The 18,306-nt window shown below is 34.5% G+C and overlaps 1 protein-coding gene across 10 annotated transcripts in view; it reads right to left on the bottom strand.

Moving 5' to 3' along the window:
- The window catches only part of LOC123925775 (WD repeat containing planar cell polarity effector), a 473,517-nt gene that overhangs the window by 254,556 nt on the left and 200,655 nt on the right, over positions 1–18,306 (bottom strand). For all 10 annotated transcript variants that reach the window (XM_045979285.1, XM_045979289.1, XM_045979283.1 and 7 more), the window contains 2 exons: positions 17,051–17,239; positions 13,104–13,227 (listed from right to left, as the gene is read on the bottom strand). In XM_045979285.1, coding sequence (XP_045835241.1) covers positions 13,104–13,227; positions 17,051–17,239 — 313 coding nt within the window. The remainder of the gene's footprint in view (positions 1–13,103; positions 13,228–17,050; positions 17,240–18,306) is intronic.

The raw sequence follows: 18,306 nt of genomic DNA, 5'->3' as shown, positions 1-18,306 counted from the left end.
ATAAAAATAATAAAGATGAGTGGAAATCAGTGAAATTGAAAAAAAATTCAGTGAAACAAAGGGCTGTTTCTTCAAAAAGAGCAATAATATTGATAAACCTCTAGCAAGACTAACAAAGAAAGAAGACACAAATTACCAGTATCAAGAACAAAACAGGGATTATCACTACAGACCCTCTAGACATTTAAAGGTTAGTAAGGGAATATTACAAACAACATACACATATAAATTTGACATTAGATGAAATAAACCAATACTCAACAAGTACAACCTATCAAAACTGATCCAATATGATACAGATAATCTGCATACCTCTATAAGGAAATTGAATTCATAATTTAAAAACTACCAGAAAAGAAATATTTAGTCCCAGATTTTTTTACTTGAGAGTGTTTAAAAAATTAACAGAATTTCTACATTATCTCTTCCATTGAGCTTAAGCAGCAGGAGCACTTCCCAAGTCAATAATGAAGCCGTCCTGGTTGGCTTATTACATATTTACATACTTATTACATATTACATTTACTTATTACATATTATTACTTATTACAATATTACATATTACATTTGACTCTTCATCTCAGGGTCATGTGTTTAAACCCCACACTTGGTGTAGAGATCACTTAAAAATTTTTCTTTATTAAAAAAAATTAAAAATTTACCAAAAAAAGAGACTACAATCCCTCATGAATATAAATGTAAAAATTCTTTTTAAAAAATATTTATCTTAGTGGGGAGGAGCAGAGAGAGAGGGAGATAAGTAGACTCCCTGCTGAATGGGGAGCCCAATGTGAGGCTCCTTCCTAGGACCATGAGATCATGCCCTGAACCGAAACCAAGAGTTGGACACTCAACTGAATGAGCTACGCAGGCACCCCTAAATGCAAAAAATTTTTCATACAATATTACAAGTAGATTACAGAAATGTGAAAAGAATTATGTGCCACTCCCTGGGGTTTATTCCAGGGATACAAGGCTAGTTTAATCAATGTAACCTACTATAATAACAGGCAAAAGAAGAAAAATCACATATTCTTATCAAGTCATACAGAGAATGCATTGGGCAAAATCCAACAACCATGCAAGATAAAACCCTCAGGGTGGGGGTGGGGGGGTGGAACAGGAAAAGAGAAGGACTTCCATAACTGATAAAGAACACCTTTAAAAAACCTACACCCTGGGGCGCCTGGGTGGCTCAGTTGGTTAAGCGGCTGCCTTCGGTTCAGGTCATGATCCAGGGTCTTGGGATTGAGCCCCATGTCAGGCTCCCTGCTTATCCCTGCCTAGCAGAGAGCCTGCTTCTCTCTCTCCCTCTGCCTGCTGCTCTGCTTACTTGTGCTCTCTATCTCTCTGTCAAATAAATAAATAAAATCTTAAAACAACAACAACAACAACAAACCCCTACACCCTACATTGTTCTTAATGGTCAAACTGAAATGTTTTTCCCTAACATTGGGAACAAGGCAAGGATGTCCCCTCTCACCACTTTTTTAATAAAGTGCTAGAAGTTCTAGCCAGTACATTAGGGAAAAAAGGGTAATAATAGGTGTTTTTACCAAAAAGGAAGAAGAAATCTGCCCCTATTTGCAGATGACATGGTGGTTTATGTCTACAAAAAAGTCTTCCAAAATTAATAATTTAATTCAGCAAGGCTACAGGATAGATCGACATACAAATATCACTTATATTTCTATATAATAACAATGAACATGTACTCACAAAACCAAAAATACAATACCAATGACAATTAGTCAAAAAATATTAAATGCCAAGATGCAAATCTAACAAAAGTTGTATAGGATTTGTATGCTGAAACTACAAAATGCTAGTTTAAAAAAAAAAGTAAAGAAATTCTAAACAAACGGACAGACACAGTATCTTCATGGATAAGAAATTAAACATAGTAAAGGTGTCAATTCTGCCTAAACTGTTAAAAACAAGTTGAGCACAATTTCTACCAAATTCAAAGCAAGATATTTTTTAGATACAGACAACCATTCCAAAATTTACATGGAAACACAAAGGAATTAGAACAGCAGAACTATTTGGAAAAAGAAGAATATGAGAGGCATCAGTGTACCTGATTTCAAGACTTATATAGCTATCATAATCAAGACTGCATGGTATTGACAGAAAGATGGATACATAAAACAATGGAATAAAATAGAGAAACAAAAAATAGACCCACACAATTATGTCCAACTAATTTTTGACAAAGGTGCAAAATCAATGCAGTAATCTTTTCAACAAATGGTACAAGAACAACTGGATATAAAAAATAACAAAATAAAATAAAACCCAAAAAAGCCTCAACCCAACTCTCACACTTATGTAAAAATTGCCCAAAATGAATTATGGTCTTATATGTAAAATATAACACTATACATTTTTTTGGAAAAAAAAAACAAAACATAACGGGTGCCTGGGTGGCTCAGTCGGGTTAAACGTCTGCCTTTGGCTCAGGTCATGATTTTGGGGTGCTGAGATTGAACCCTGCATTGAACTCCCCACTGAGCAGGGAGCCTGCTCCCTTCCTCACTCTCTGCCTGCCTCTTCGCCTACTTGTGATCTCTTTCTGTCCAAAACAAACAAACAAACAAACAAACAGACAAACAAAACTTTAAAAAAAAAAAAAAAAACCTAAGAGAAAGTCTTTGGTATATAAGGTTAGGCAAAGGTATTTGATGCCAAAAGCACTACTCATAAAAGGAAAACTTGATTTACTGGACTTTATCACAATTAAGGATTTTTATTCTGCCAAATAGTAAAAGGATGGAAAGATAAGCTACAAACTGAAAGAAGATATTTACAAACATATATGCAATAAAGGGTAAGTATCAAAACATATAAAGAACTCTCAAAATGTAACAATAAAAGACAGAAAATGGGTAAAAGATATTGAGACATTTCACCAGACACGATCTACTGATGGCAAACAATTGTATGAAAAGATACTCAATTCAACATCATTATCCATTAGGGCAATGGAAACTAAAGTGACACTGAGATATCACTACATACCTTTCAGAATGCCTGAAATATAAAACAGAGGCTAAGATGTGAGAATTGAATCTGATGTTATAAAGCCACAGCTTTAACTAGCACACCTTAAATAATAGCCATTAACATAAGACAAATAGCTCATTCATATATATATATTCATATATAATCCATACATATATGAATTATATATATAATTATTATATACGCACACATATATATACACAAATGCATATATTTCCCATGTATACATGTACGGGAAATGTATGGGAATATATACATATATGGGAAATATATATACACATATACATACATTTTCCATATATGTATATATGGGAAATGTATGCAATCACCATTAGTAAAAAAAGAAATTAGTATTAGAGCAGATGGGCACAGAGGGTATATGAGAAATCTCTACACTTTCCTCTCAATTTTCCTGTGAACCTAACCGCTCTAAACTGCTCTAAGAATAATTTATTAATTATTAAAAAAGAATTTTAATAGAAAGAATACATAAAAAATAAAAGTGGAAAGATGCCAAATTCTACCTATTTAGTTGTCAATGCTTTAAGATACTGATTTTTCAATGGTGGGTATTATAAGTAATTTCACAAAAAGGTGAGGGGAATATTTGACTATATCAAGAATAACTTCTGACTCAGTAATTCCACTATTAGGAACTTATTTTTAGGAAATAATGAGATAAATGCACAAAGGGGTGTGTGTGTGTGTGTAGGTATGTGAGATTATATATATGTGTGTGTATATACATATATATATGTATATATGAATATGATGATTATAGCATTATTTATAGCAGCAAAACATTAGAAATAATCCATGTCCATAGATAGGTTGAATCAATTATGGTGATGCATCCTTATAATGCAAGATGTGAATCTATATTTTTTGACATGCAAAAACGGAAATGGTATTATATTGTGAAAAAAATATATTACTTTTACACTCAGAAAGCTATTTTTACTTCTGAAAAAATGTAGCTTAGTGTTCTAAAAACTATATTGACAACACACAGTGCTCTGGATCAGGAAAAGTTGAATTAATGGAAGGGCTTTAGGGTTAAACAACATTTATTTATAAAACCTATGAACTAAAGACAAATACATATCCTTGTATAGTAGTAACGACATGTGATCAGAGTGCCCATTAAAGATTTTTCCAAAGTAATGTCTTTTTTCCAGCCACTTCAACAATGCTGAGGGCCACATGTTAGCTTTCTAAGGAAAGATAATATTTGTTACCTCCCTAAAATTTAGACAGACGCTCCTTAGTTCTACAGGTACTGACAAAACTTAAGTTTCTCCTTCTAGCAAATGTAATGAGATAGTTAATAAGGATCAGAATATATAGCAAGCTGAGTATTATGATTTGAACACGGTTATCAGTAGGAAAGGAATGGGAAGAGGAGAGAATTCAAAAACTAAGAACAGAATGGTACTTATCTTGTTTCCTCCAGAAGGAGACAGATGGGTGAGAGTACTTACTATAATCAGAAATAAAGTTACATCATCTGTTCATAGTTTTTTGAGTTTTATGAAGTTTAAATATACAACAAAAGGATGAAGAATTATTAAGGTTTTGACTACACTTTATCAAACACAAAGGAAGCAAATATATTTTATATAAAGGTAGACATATTCTGAAATTTACTTATTAATGTTCATACATTATATGTCATGGTCTTTTCTTGAGCCATGAGATCTGCAAATGTAGTAACATCCCCTAATAAACTGCTGGTTGTATTTTCTCTGCATGTTTCCCTTCAGACCTGAACAAGGTAGAATATCTAACAAAGCAGAATTTCTTCTAGACTTCACAAAGCATTCATGAGGGTCAATAGCCAAGAATCATCATATCTCTCTTACTAACTACAATTTGCACATACCATGCATGTCCTTCACCACATAGTAAGATATCTTTGATTTTTACCATATTGGTAAAGGCTATCCTCATCCTTCAGCTTTAATACAGCTGTAACTTTGTAATAGAAGTGTCCATAGTCATCTCTAGTACATACCAATTGCTGCTAGGGGGTATACTCAAAGGTACCTAAAGGTCAATTTAATACAGGGAATGTGAACAGGTCATAGAGTCTTTTAATCCATCATTGCCAAATGAAAGAGACTAAGACTTCATGACAAGAAGTATGAGGAGGCCATGAGCCGGGACCAGTCTAGCGTGTGAAGTCAACAAATGTCCTGATCAGGGGGCTCTTGGGTGACTCAGTTGGTTGAACATCCAACTCTTCTTTTGGCTCAGATCATGATTTTAGGGTCATGAGATCAAGCCCCAAGTCAGGCTCTGTGCTTAAGATTCTCCCTCTCCCTCTGCCCCTCCCATTCTACTCTTTCTCAATCTCTCTTAAAAAAAAAAAAAAAAAATGTCAGGTTTGCTGACACAATTCACTCACTCATAAACATGGCCTTTTACCCAGATCCTAGAATATCACTCATTGAATAAAGGTACCGGAGAGAACAGTGCGGAGCTGAATGCAAGAGAAACTGACAGTGGCAAACAGTCCCAAAAAGACAACTCAACTGGAATTTTGGTGGAAAACAAATTCTGTACATCACAGATGAAAAGATAACTAATGACTAATGACTAACAAAAGTCTTAAGATTCATCCATTCAATGTGATGCCTAATATGCAAACATCCCCACTTTTAGCTTGACCCCTAGAATGAATCCAGTTTCTCTCACACTAGACAAAAAAGAGTTCCCTAAGACCATTACAGTAATTCTAGTAAAATAGAATGGTTATTGGGGCACCTGGGTGGCTCAGCGGGTTAGAGCCTCTGCCTTTGGCTTGGGCCATGGTTCCAGGGTCCTGGGATCAAGCCCTACGTAAGGCTCTCTGCTCAGCGGGGAGCCTGCTTCCCTCCCCTCTCTCTTTTTCTGCCTGCCTCTCTACCTACTTGTGATCTGTATCTATTAAATAAATAAATAAAATCTTTAAAAAAAGAAACACAAAAACAGAATGGTTATTATCATAGCTTTCCAAAGAATCATGGTTTTCTTTAACAATGCAGCTTTTACCCGTTTTGATTTTTAGATACAATATCTGAGGGAGAATGTGAGCAACAAAAACAAAATGTAAGGACTTATTTCACTGGTATAGTTACATACACAGAAAAAATGCTGTAAGTATTATGTAAGTAAATGCTGATTGCCAAACAAAATGCGGTTTGAATGTTTGGGCCATACCTCTGACTAACTACAGAAGGGGAACCTTAAGGAAGAGCCAAGTATATAAAATTTGTTCATGAAATGGCCCTCAATTTATTTTTACCTATTCTCTGCTAATTTTGTTTGGTATCCTAGTTTACTAATTAGGATCATAAACTTTTTCAAATTGCCATTATAGTAGAGGCCCCTCACCTCTTGGCAGAAATCCAAAGTAGCCCCATACCCAGAGTTTTCCTTCCCAACCAGTCCTAACTGGGCCCCACATGAAAACCAGCTCCTTCATGTATAAAAGCACATCTTTCTAGGTGCTTTTAGTTAAAGGGCTTGAGGTTTTACTGTTGTTCCCTTCTGCTTATTTTCCCTTTTTGTTCTTTTATCGTTTGTTCCCGTGTGTGGGCCACTTTCTAATGGCCACAATAAATGTTTTAAATCTGAGTACCATATCAAAGAGTAAGTCTCTTGGAATGCCATCATAGTGAATCAACCCTCCTGGGATTCTTTTCTTTTAAAATTTCATGTACTCAATAATTACCACTATGTAACTAAATAGGCACTTGAAAAAAGGACTTAAAGAAAAACAAGGAAGAAAAAATTGTGTGAGTATAGTGATGGAACTGCACTTATTAAAAATATCTTGGAGGGGCACTTGGGTGGCTCACTTGTTAAGCGTCTGCCTTCTGCTCAAGGTTATGATCCAAGGGTCCTGGGATGGAGCCCTGCATCGGGCTCCCTGCTCAGTGGGAAGCCTGCTTCTCCCTCTCACTCCCCCTGCTTGTATTCTCTCTCTTGATGTCTCTATTAAATAAATAAAATCTTAAAACTATACATATCTTGGGACTGTAGCTTACTTCATGGGAAAATGTTAATTACTAATTTAATTTTTTAGAGGTTATAGAGCTATTCAGATCTTCTATTTCTTTTTTAGTTAGTTTTGGTTATTTTTATATTTCTAAAAAAATTTCCCCATCATCTAATTTTTCAAGATTTTTGTAATGAAGTTGTTCATAGTAAACAGGATTATTTCAATATTTAAAATCCTCTGGTATGTCTATCATTAGGTCCCTTTTATATTCCTAATACTGTTCACTACTTTTCTATTTTACTAATCTTGTCAAAAAACAAATGCTTAGCTTTATTAATCCTCTTACCGCCTTCTTTTTTACTTTAATTTCGGAACTTTTTATTATTTCCTTTTCCACTTTCTTTGAGTGTATGTTACTGATATTTTTAAAATTTCTTAAATTGCATAGCTCTTTCGGTTTTTCTTCTTTTCATCATTAACAGTTAAGGCTATGTATTTCCCTTTATAACTGCTTCAGAACTCACCTCTGAATTGCTCACTCAAACTCAACATGTACAAAACTAATCTCGGGTTGTTTTTCCCACACACCTATTCTTTCTGTGTGGTCTTACCAGTCTTGTCAATGTAACTCCATTTCTCCAGTAGCTCTAGTCCAAACATTTGATGTCATCTTTGACTTCTCTATCATAGTCTTCATCCAGTCTATCAGCAAATGCTGTCAGCAAAATTTTCAATATATCCAAAATCTGACCACTCTGTCCTCATCCTTTTTGCTACCTGCTCTGAATGGTCACTATCTCTCACTCAGTTATTACAGTAGACTCCCAAATGCCCTTATCCTTCAAAAGTCTATTCTTGACATACGATCTGAGTGACTTATTCACTCATTGATTCCAAGTCATCTACTGACTTTCCCTACTATTCAAGAGAAAAATCTCAACTCCTTATGACAGGCAACAAAGTCCTATATCACCAAGCCACTTGCTACCTTTCTGACCCATTCTATTATTATTCTGCCATTCTGTTCACTGCTCCAGTGAAACTGCTGGGATTTAACTCATAGCTCACCTTCTTAGTGAGGCCTTCCCTGACAACTTTATTTAAACTGCAGTCCACTCACTCCACCATTCAATATTTCCCTAACCACTGTCCCTGCTTTGTTCATCTTTGTGGAACATATCATTATCTAATATACTATATATTTTACCTACTTATTTACATATTGTTTCTTTCACTATAATGTAAACTTTATGATGCCATAGATTTTTGTATGTGTGTCTGTTTTGTTCTTTGCTATAGTCCTAGTTCTAACAATAGTGCTGGCATGTGGCACTCAATAATTAATTACTGAGTAAAGACAACTAACTAATCCTTTGAAATTTTTAAGGATTTATGGCCTAGGACATGGTCAGTTTTAAAAAATGTTTTTCTTTGTTCCTGAGAAAAGTACAGTCTCCAATGTTGTATATAGTACTCTATACATGTCCATTAAATCAAGCTTTTAATTATATTGTTCTAATCTTATATTTCCTTACTGATTATTTTATTTGCTTAATCTATCAATTACCATATGAAAGAAATTAAAATCTGCAATTCTAACAGTGGATTTATCAATTTACTCATCTGTATTTAACCTATGCTTTATACATTTAGAATTTTATCTTCCTGAATAAGAATCGATAATCAATTTTTCTGCCGATAATGATCTCTAGTAATCCCTACCAATGATTTTGCTCTAAAGACTATTTCTATAATCACTAGCTCTTTTTAGGCTATACCTAGTACACTTTTCCCCATTCTCTAGTTTTTAAACTTGTTTTATATGTCTCTTGTAAAAACTTACAAGAAAAATGTTTCAACAATCTTTGCAAATGAAAAATTTACTTCAGTTACATTGATAATGATTATTGATTTTAAAAATTGATTTCTACAATCTCATTGTGTGTTTTCTGTTTTCTTTTTCTTCTTTTTTTAATGTTGTTAAATGTATATGTTGTACCCTCCCCCAGTTCTTGCCTTCTTTTGGGATGAATTTTTTCTCATCCAACATTTTCACTATATTTGTTTGAAAATTATGTACTCTATTTCTATTTTTTTAGTGATTACCCTAGAAATTCTACCATATGTATTTTACTTAATAAAATCTAGTATTAATCAGTATCTTTATCTTCCTCTTGAAAAGTATAAAGACCAGAGAATGCTTTAACTTCATTCGTTTATCTAAAAAATTCCCCTATCACATATGCTTTAACTTCATTCGTTTATCTAAAAAATTCCCCTATCACATTATTATTATTATTATTATTATTTTCATTGGGTTTTTTTTTTAATTGTTACTGTCCAGGATTTTATCGTAATTTTAAACCCTTGAATTAGACATGGGTATTTGTTTCATACTATCGATTTTTGTGTTCCCACAAGTTTAATATTCTTTTTGGCCCACCATTCCTTCTTGCTCTTCATACCTTCCTCCCTTAGAGTTTAGAGAAGGTGCTATCCTTCAATGGTACTAGACTGATGTGGGCATCTTGGATCCCATCTCCCACTCTTCTTGAGCCCTAGACAAAGCCTAGGCTTTGCTTCCAACACTTTAAGTATACAGCCTTTGTAAACCAAGTTCCTCCCTGCCAGGTGCCAGCACATGCCCTGAAGGCAAACTTTGAGTTTGCTTACTCTTGTGGAATCAAGCATCCTTGTCATTTCAACCTCTGGGTGTTTCCCTTCATTTTCTGCCAGCTCAACCTTGCTTTAAGCAAATATTTAAGCAGATCATTGCTAGATGATCTGACCAGGAAATTTTTCTCTGCAAATATTCTGTCTTATTCCCTAAATATTCTTATTCCCTAAATATTCTTAGGTAACTGTTTTGGTATTCATAGTCTTTGAACTGATTTCATATAGTGGTTTTACTTACTGTGTATGGGATGAAAGAGCTTCTAAACTTAGTGAACATGTGGAGGTGTTCAGAGGGTGGCATTCCTGGAAAGGGAATGAGGCTTTACATCCTTTCCCATATAACTTGCCTTATGCATCTCTTCATCTGGCTGTTCATTTGCATCCTTTAACATATTCTTTAAAATACCAGCAATAGTAAGTAAACTGCTCTCCTGTGTTCTGTGAACCTGAGTAAGGGGTAGCAGGGAACTACAATTGGTAGCCAAGTTGGACATAAGTTGTGGGTAACCTGGGGACTTCCTACTTGGAAATGGCAGCTGACATAGAGACACTACTGTGGGACTGATCCATTTACATGCGGAGTCTGTGCTCACTCTGGTTAGGGTCAGAACTGAATTGAATTGTAGGACACTTAGCAGGTGTCTGAGAATTGGTCAGTGTGGGGAGATATGCCACATATCTGGCATCAGAAGTGTGAATATGAGAGTAAAGGAAAACACAACGAATTTTTTTCTAGACACCTTCTATATATTAAGTATCCAGCTTAATGATTTTATGAATTAGACTGCATCACCTATTTAAAATTTTACTATCATAAACATTTTATTTAGCTATCATATATATCAATATTATACCCCTGCTTTCTATCTTCAATGTTAGGAGCAATGATTTACACTTACAGAAAGCATTTCTTTATGAAAATTTATCATTTTGAACACATATAAAAAGCTGTTAGGAAAGGACACGAGAAGTAAGTTTTAAAGTTTAGATTTCTTTGGATTTGGAGGAGGCCTGTCAAGATAATTTTTTAACTTGCTTAAAGACAAAAAGATCCATAGTCTTCCTCTAATGTCAAGATAAAAACAAAACTATGAGCAAAAATATTTTAATAACACACATAGATAATTATCACAGATTCATACTACGACCGCTCATTTTATGAAATTAAAATCAGTGTAATGTTTTATTCCTTATCTAAAGAGTCCTAATCTGGACTCAGGCAATCTCAGTCCTCAGCTTTACCAATTAGTGATCTTAGGTACATCTCTACTCTCCACGGTGCTCCTTTTTCTTCATCTTTAATTTAAAATTCTTTACGATGGTCTTTACTGTTTAGGATTTACTCCATTACCTAATAACTTTTTTTAGAGTATTAATATACTGGCTAGACAAGGTACAGGTTATAATGCAGTTCTAGCACTCTGCAAATACAAAAAAGTATTTGGCCTGTTTCTCTTCCCCTAAGTAGGAGAACTTCTTGGCAGCAGATTAAACAAAAAAAATAATTCTAATTTAAGCTATTTCATTTAATTTCTTATAAGCTTACTCTTCTTTTTTCATAATGTCATACATAGCCTACTGTCAAAAGAACTAATAAACACTCATTACAACTGAAACAATTGCAAAGCATGCAAAAAAGAAAATGTGAAAAACATAGTATACCCCAAGGAAAAACATTCAATTCCAGGTATAACCACACAAAGCTAGAGTCTAATAATAATGACAACAACAGTAACAATAGTCACCTCATCAAAATACATCCAAAAAATAATTTGAATACTGCATCTGAGGAAAAATCAATGAACAAAAAATTGCACATTAATAGAATGTTTGAACATCAGCAGGATATGAGCATGCTAGGGCCCAGCATTGTGAAATGTAAGGCTCATGCACAACTAAACCACTACATAAACTCAGAGAAGCCAGACATAGTGCTGCCACCAAAAATATGCCTCCAAAACATGTTTCATTTAAGTCAATCTTTTGGGGGTCCTTAGGAAGGGGGTGAATTCATTAGTTTTCTCCAGAAACAAGGAAAACAAAATATAGTCAGAGCAAAGAACAAAGCCCTACGTCCAAATAAATGTGACATCAGTCCCAATGTTTTTGGCATATGTTCACATATAGAAGACTGCTTCATTCAGGATGAAGAGTCTCTTGAAATATGTTAAAGTTATTCAGATGAAAAGGCAAGATTCAATCACAGATTGTGATTCAAGCAATATATTAACATTTCTCAGCTTCCACAAAGACTTCCCTTTCCAAAGGCTTCCCTATTAGGTAGAGATTAAAGTGCCACTTAATAGTTTGTCAAATGATAATACCCTCTTACAGGGTTGTTCTGAGAAAAAAAGGAGACACTACACATAAATTTGCTTGAAAGAGTTAAAAAGAAGTATAACATTATAAATAAAATCAAAACAATATTCAACTCGAAGTAGTAGTTCCCTTTGAGTATATGAAGTCAATTCTATTACCTCCTGTTATAAAACTACATCATATATAAAGGTATACAATACATATTCAATTAAAAGAATAATGATTTTAATGGGCCCTGTTATATATCCTGCTCATATTACAAAAAATGAAACATTACTAATACTTTGGAGGCTCCCATGTGCCTATTCCTATCGTATTTCTCTTAACTCACCCTATATTATCCAAAAAACTGTGTTAATCACTTCTTTGGTTTTATTTATAGCACTGACATATTTATATGTATCCTTAAACTATCTAGTCATCATCTATCTATATGCATCAATTCTCCATCCATCCATCCATCCATCCATCCGCTTTTTGAACTTTATTATATGGAATATGCTATGTACTTGTCCTTCAACTTCTACAGTCTTTTTCTCAGAGTGATTTGACATTATTATCTAATTTTTCATAAAATCCCTAAGATTAAAGAAATCTATTATACCCTTTAGTGAAAAGGAGGCACAGTGGGACTAGGAACATGCCACATTATATGAGAGGACAATGGACAAATCCTTCTGTAGTAATTCGGAAAGTAAAGCAAACCAATGACTATCTCAGAGCTTTATAGTACATTTATATTTTTATTTTCATTTAAAACTAAAACATTTCTCTAGTGCTAAGAGCACAATTAATATTTTAAAACTGACTTACCCCCCCAAAATTGACTATACATAATTAGTACTATTTGCTTTCATATTAAAGGGGAAGTTATATTCAAATGTACTGATGATATAAAAGCCCTAAACAATATTCAAATATATTCCTTAAAAGGAAAACAAGAAGAAATTACAGAATATCAAAAAGAGATTTGTTTTTTTTTTTTTCTTAGAAATGGACTATTAGAAAACAGCCTAATTATGGAATATTCTAATTAAAGAAAATGGCTCATTACATAGGTAATTAGTCTGACACTCATCAATTCCAAGATATTGTTCACCTGAGCAAGTGATGAAAGAATCTTCTTGCATATTTGCTGATTTCGTCTCTATATTCCAATATAGTTGTATCCAGGAGTGGTCTTGTTGGAGCATAAAAGGTTCCAAGGCTTGCCTCAAGCTGTGCTGTGGAATTCAAACATAGCAGCACTAAAACAAGTGAAACTCCTTCAATTACAACAGAATACTCATGTTTGCAGTCAGTCAGGTTTTGCAAACTTGGATGAAATGCGAGCTTGTTGCAGGAAAGATGAAATTAAAATATGACAGCTGGTACAAAAACAAACCTGTGTATAAACTTTCACTTGAGGCAAAGCTGACAATGACTCTGAGCAACAAAAAGCTGTCAAAACTGAAGAAATCCATAATGAACCAACCTCTCACCACAAATGGATAATTAAAACAGTGACTCATCAAAGTAACACAGTTTGAACTAGTATTTCCAGTAAAATCAATTCACAGTGTGTTCAACATTTACTCTCTTTAACTGAAAGGAGAAAACAAACTTTTTTGCATTGGGAATTGAAATAAGTATTAGAAGTGTTTTAAAAATAATACAAATGAAAATAGCCCTATTGGACTAATAGTATCTTTCTAAGACAATTTTAAAGAAACAGTGAAAGTCCCCATACTTTTCCCTAAATCTCATCCTAAAAAACAAGATTGCTGTTTTTGTCCAAGTGTGAAAGCTAACACCCCTGGGAGGGATGACATGCTAATCCGCTCTTGGATTAGCTCAACTGACACCTTTCTAGAAAAAAAAGGATTGGAGAGCAAGTTTTGATAAACCAGAGGGCTAGAGATTGGGAGAAAAAGGCACATTCTGCCTCTTTCATAATTTTACCAAGCCATGCCTTTGGTGTGTTTTCTCCCAGAAATACCTAGAAGTTATATAATTACAGTAATGGTGAAAGTTGCATGAGAATGCTACACTTCACACTAAGACTCCATTGGTTTTTATGCCACTAATGCTGGACTGAATAAACAATTTCTTATTTAGCAAAACTCTTTAGTTTTAGGCATATTTGGGTTTGAAAGTATTAAATACCTCATCAGAGTAATTGCTATGGACTTGGCTAAGCTGTTAGTAATTTCTTTCTTTTAATCTCAAATCTAGACAGTAAAGTAAGATGAACTTTAGGGGTATTTTCTTTCAAAGCAGCAGTCAATTTAGATTAAAATTGAATACAGCAATGCTATTGTGAAAACAAGCCAGATCCTCTTGCCATTGCTTGTTTTCTTGACAGCATGTACTTCTGAAATGTTCGAGCCTACATGGAATACTCATAACTCCCAGCACAGTTATAGATTCATTAGATAGCCCAGCTTGATGTTTAAGGCAGAAATGAAAATCTCAAAGATAACCACAGCACAGCTACAAATAAAAGAGCTCACTGGGTTCCACTAATAAAAGGAAAACAAATTACCATGTCAAATTTGTTAGATTCAGATAGAATAAATCTCAATACAGAAGAATTCTGAATGTTTTAGAAATGTATTTGACAGTTTACTTGGGGGAATAATGCATATATCTACTTGAAATATACATATTCCAATAATCCAGCATCATGCAAGTGTTTTAATAGCCTAGTATCATACAAACTTTCTATTTCCCTACTTTCCCAAAAACAGTTCCTTGAAAATATCCTTTATTAAAGCAAGAATCTGATAATGCCCATTTGTGAATACCCTAGTAATCTTTCTTACAACACAAATTCACCACCGTGCTAGCAATTTCTCAGTGTCCTCAGGGACAATCAGTATTTTATTTTCTCTATAATTTCCCAACTATAAATTTAGGATCTCTTGTATAGATTGTGTATACTGTAACAGGCTTTCTTTATGGACTCTGACTTTTTTTTTCCTACTATGTACCTAATCTTGAGAGTGTACCAATATAACATATAAGTACTTGAGATAACTCTGTAGTTAGACATATTACAGTAATATCTAGCATTTTGAAGTTATACTTTTTAACTATTATTCATTGAGTACCTACAGTAGGCCAAGCACCGTCTGTGCTAGGCATTTTCTCATTGTAGAAATACTGGACCCTCCACAGAGGGACTGGACTACCTCCAAAAAGCACATTCAATTACCATTAAATATTTATTGTGGGCCTCCTGTGAGTTGGGACAAGTCCCATGATGTGAACTTCCTGAAGGAACACACCCTCTAAAATTACTACAATGAGGGGCACCTGGGTGGCTCAGTGTGTTAAAGTCTCTGCCCTCGGCTCAGGTCATGATCTCAGGGTCCTGGGATGGGGCTCTCTGCTCGGCGGGGAGCCTGCTTCCTCCCTCTCTCTCTGCCTGCCTCTCTGCCTACTTGTGATCTCTGTCTGTCAAATAAATAAATAAAATCTTTAAAAAAAATTACTACAATGAAAGTTCTGTATAGAATTTTATCTAAACACCATGTAATAAAATGGAGTAAGAAAATCAACAAACATTCAAAGAAAATAGTAGGGAAAAAGCTCTTCAGCAAAGACCTTTTGACATATTTCCTGTTTTCTCTATCTTATAAATTACCTAGGGACAGTTTCTCATTGGCTAGGAATTCTCATCATTAGTGTCAATGTTTCCTGCAAAGATTTGAAATAAAGATCCAAGTGCAAGAACATTTAGCTACATTTTATATTAAGTAAATGACTTATAATAAAAATAACATACAGTGGATAATTGGCAAATATGAAAATGAATTTCATTATTGTATGTGGCACATTATCCCCCCCCTTTTTTTTTTTAAAGATTTTTTTTTTTTTTTAAATTTTATTTGACAGAGAGAGATCACAAGTAGGCAAAGAGGCAGGCAGAGAGAGTGAGAGGGAAGCAGGCTCCCTGCTGAGCAGAGAGCCCGATGCGGGACTCGATCCCAGGACCCTGAGGTCATGACCTGAGCCGAAGGCAGCGGCTTAAACCACTGAGCCACCCAGGCGCCCCCCCCCCCCTTTTTTTAAACAGTGTCCTATCTGAGGGTGCCTGGCTGCCTCCAGTTGGTAGAGCATGCAACTCTGATTACAGGGTCATGAGTTTAAGTCCCATGTTGGGCCTACAGCTTACTTAAAAAAAGAGAGAGAGAGAGAGAGAGAACAGTGTCTTATCCAAGATCCTATGGGCAGAATTACTTACTAAGGTTTCGAAAGTAGAGAAATCCTAGCAGGCAGAGGGGTATCAGAACTACCAGTTAGAATGAAAACAAGGAGCAGCTGCTGGAGCTACAATTCTCAATCTCTCTCTCTCTCACACTCAAACACAATCAGTGGTAAGGACTATGCTCTGGACAAAAGACTTGGGTGGGAGAGAAAAATATTTGTCTAAAGTGAAAAAGAATAAGGACTTTTGTTTGGGGCCCTTTGTCTACCAGACCCTAGAGAATACATGTAATTCTTTTTTCCAAGATTTATTTATTTATTTGAGAGAGTAAGTGCATGTGCAGGTGCAGGGGGAGGAGTAGTGGGGGAGAAAGAGGGACAAGGAGTCTCTGCTCAGTGCAGAGCCCAATGCTGGGTTCCATCTCACCACTCAGGGATCATGACCTGAGCTGAAATCAAGTCAGATGGTAAACCAACTGAGCCACCCAGACACCCCAAGAGTACATGAAATTTTTTTTTCCTGGATACCATTAGTAAGTACCTGAAATTCTTGATTAAAGCTTGAAATTTAAGCATATTGCACACATGAACTTAGATTGAAAAGTACAATGACTGCATTGTGAGTTCCAACATAGGTATACAAACATGTTATTATTTATGTTGACAAATACTATACAGTAAAGTACCATATAATTATTTGGTTATCTGATCTTGTCAGTTTTAATAGGGCATTAACATTTTTGTCTTTTGGTTTCCAATAACATAACTCAAAAAGTCCTCAAAAGGTAACTGACTCAATAGAACGTACTTCATATATATACACAACCAACTTCTGAAATACATTTCATGTCTGACCTTCTCTCTCTGGAGTGAGCTTTTGTCTAAGAAGATGGTTTACAATGGCACTCAAGCTGATAAAGCACTGGCGGCCCAGTGTGTCCCAGTCCATACTGCTCAGGATGTTTATTGCCTCACAGATCTCATCACATTGAATGTACTGGAATATGATGTCTGTCAGGCCCAGCTGTCCTCGTGTGAAGATACCTGTCACAAAAAAAGTAAAACCAAGTGATTCTTCTAAAAATAAAAAGTAGACTAACAAAAACAGAGTTAACATTTCCATAAAGGAAAAAAACAGTGATCATTTCTTGCATAAGTGCTAGATATGTGAGATTGGCAAGGCCAAGAGTGATTCTTCAGTTAAATCTTCATTTTGAATACCAGCTAACAACTCCATCTATCTTATGCCTATCATTCAGCATTAATTAATTTGTACTCAACATAATGAAATTTATACTAAAAATGAAAAAACATGAGAAGGATGTTTAGGTAGACCACAATAGTTAACTCCATTCTTCCCATCAGTTATTTAGACCTCCATTGTATACATTTAAAGACGGGTTTTTTGATGTGAGCACAATTCTTACCAACCAGATTCATCAATTCTAGGTTGTTTCTAGTTGTCAGCCCCACATACTTTGGTGTGGGTGTGGGTAAGTACAAATATCCTGACAAATATGACTATATAAATACTTTTAAGCCTGTTTTTATTAATGGGTACTCTCAATTAATAGTTTTTTCATAGCTACCTCATACTAATTTATCTTAAATTGGCATTTAAAGACTACTCTATTGAAGTAAGAAATGCTCAGTATTAAGCCTGCTGGTGATGTCCTTCACAACTAATATTTACTTAGAAATATTCTTGGTATAATATAAACACATTTGTCTGTCCTTCCAAAGTGAAAGAAAATCTAATTCCAATCTTAGAGGACCAACACTACAAAAAAAAAAGTGAGTCATTCTGTTCTAATTTGATAATTCGATTTCATTTTATCATTTTTATATAGGCTTGCTCTCATTTGAAACTAATAAACTAATGATTTTTGTGCAACCAAATGACAGTATTAGGGCTTTTGAGCATTTTTTTAAAAAATCTTTCAAAAATGGCTGGCTATAAAATCCTTTTCTTCAGCCAATGTTCACTGATTAGACTGAGTCTATAAAAACTTCTCATCTCAGTACAAATAATCATAAAGCTAAATGAGAAAATGCATGTGAAGTTATTTGTAAGTTGTAAAGCATATAAAATATTACTGCAATTCTTTTTA

The sequence above is a fragment of the Meles meles genome, chromosome 15 (assembly GCF_922984935.1).
Source record: "Meles meles chromosome 15, mMelMel3.1 paternal haplotype, whole genome shotgun sequence".
Classification (NCBI taxonomy): domain Eukaryota; kingdom Metazoa; phylum Chordata; class Mammalia; order Carnivora; family Mustelidae; genus Meles; species Meles meles.
Note: the sequence above shows the minus strand (reverse complement) of the source record. Positions and strands in the feature narration are given on the sequence as shown.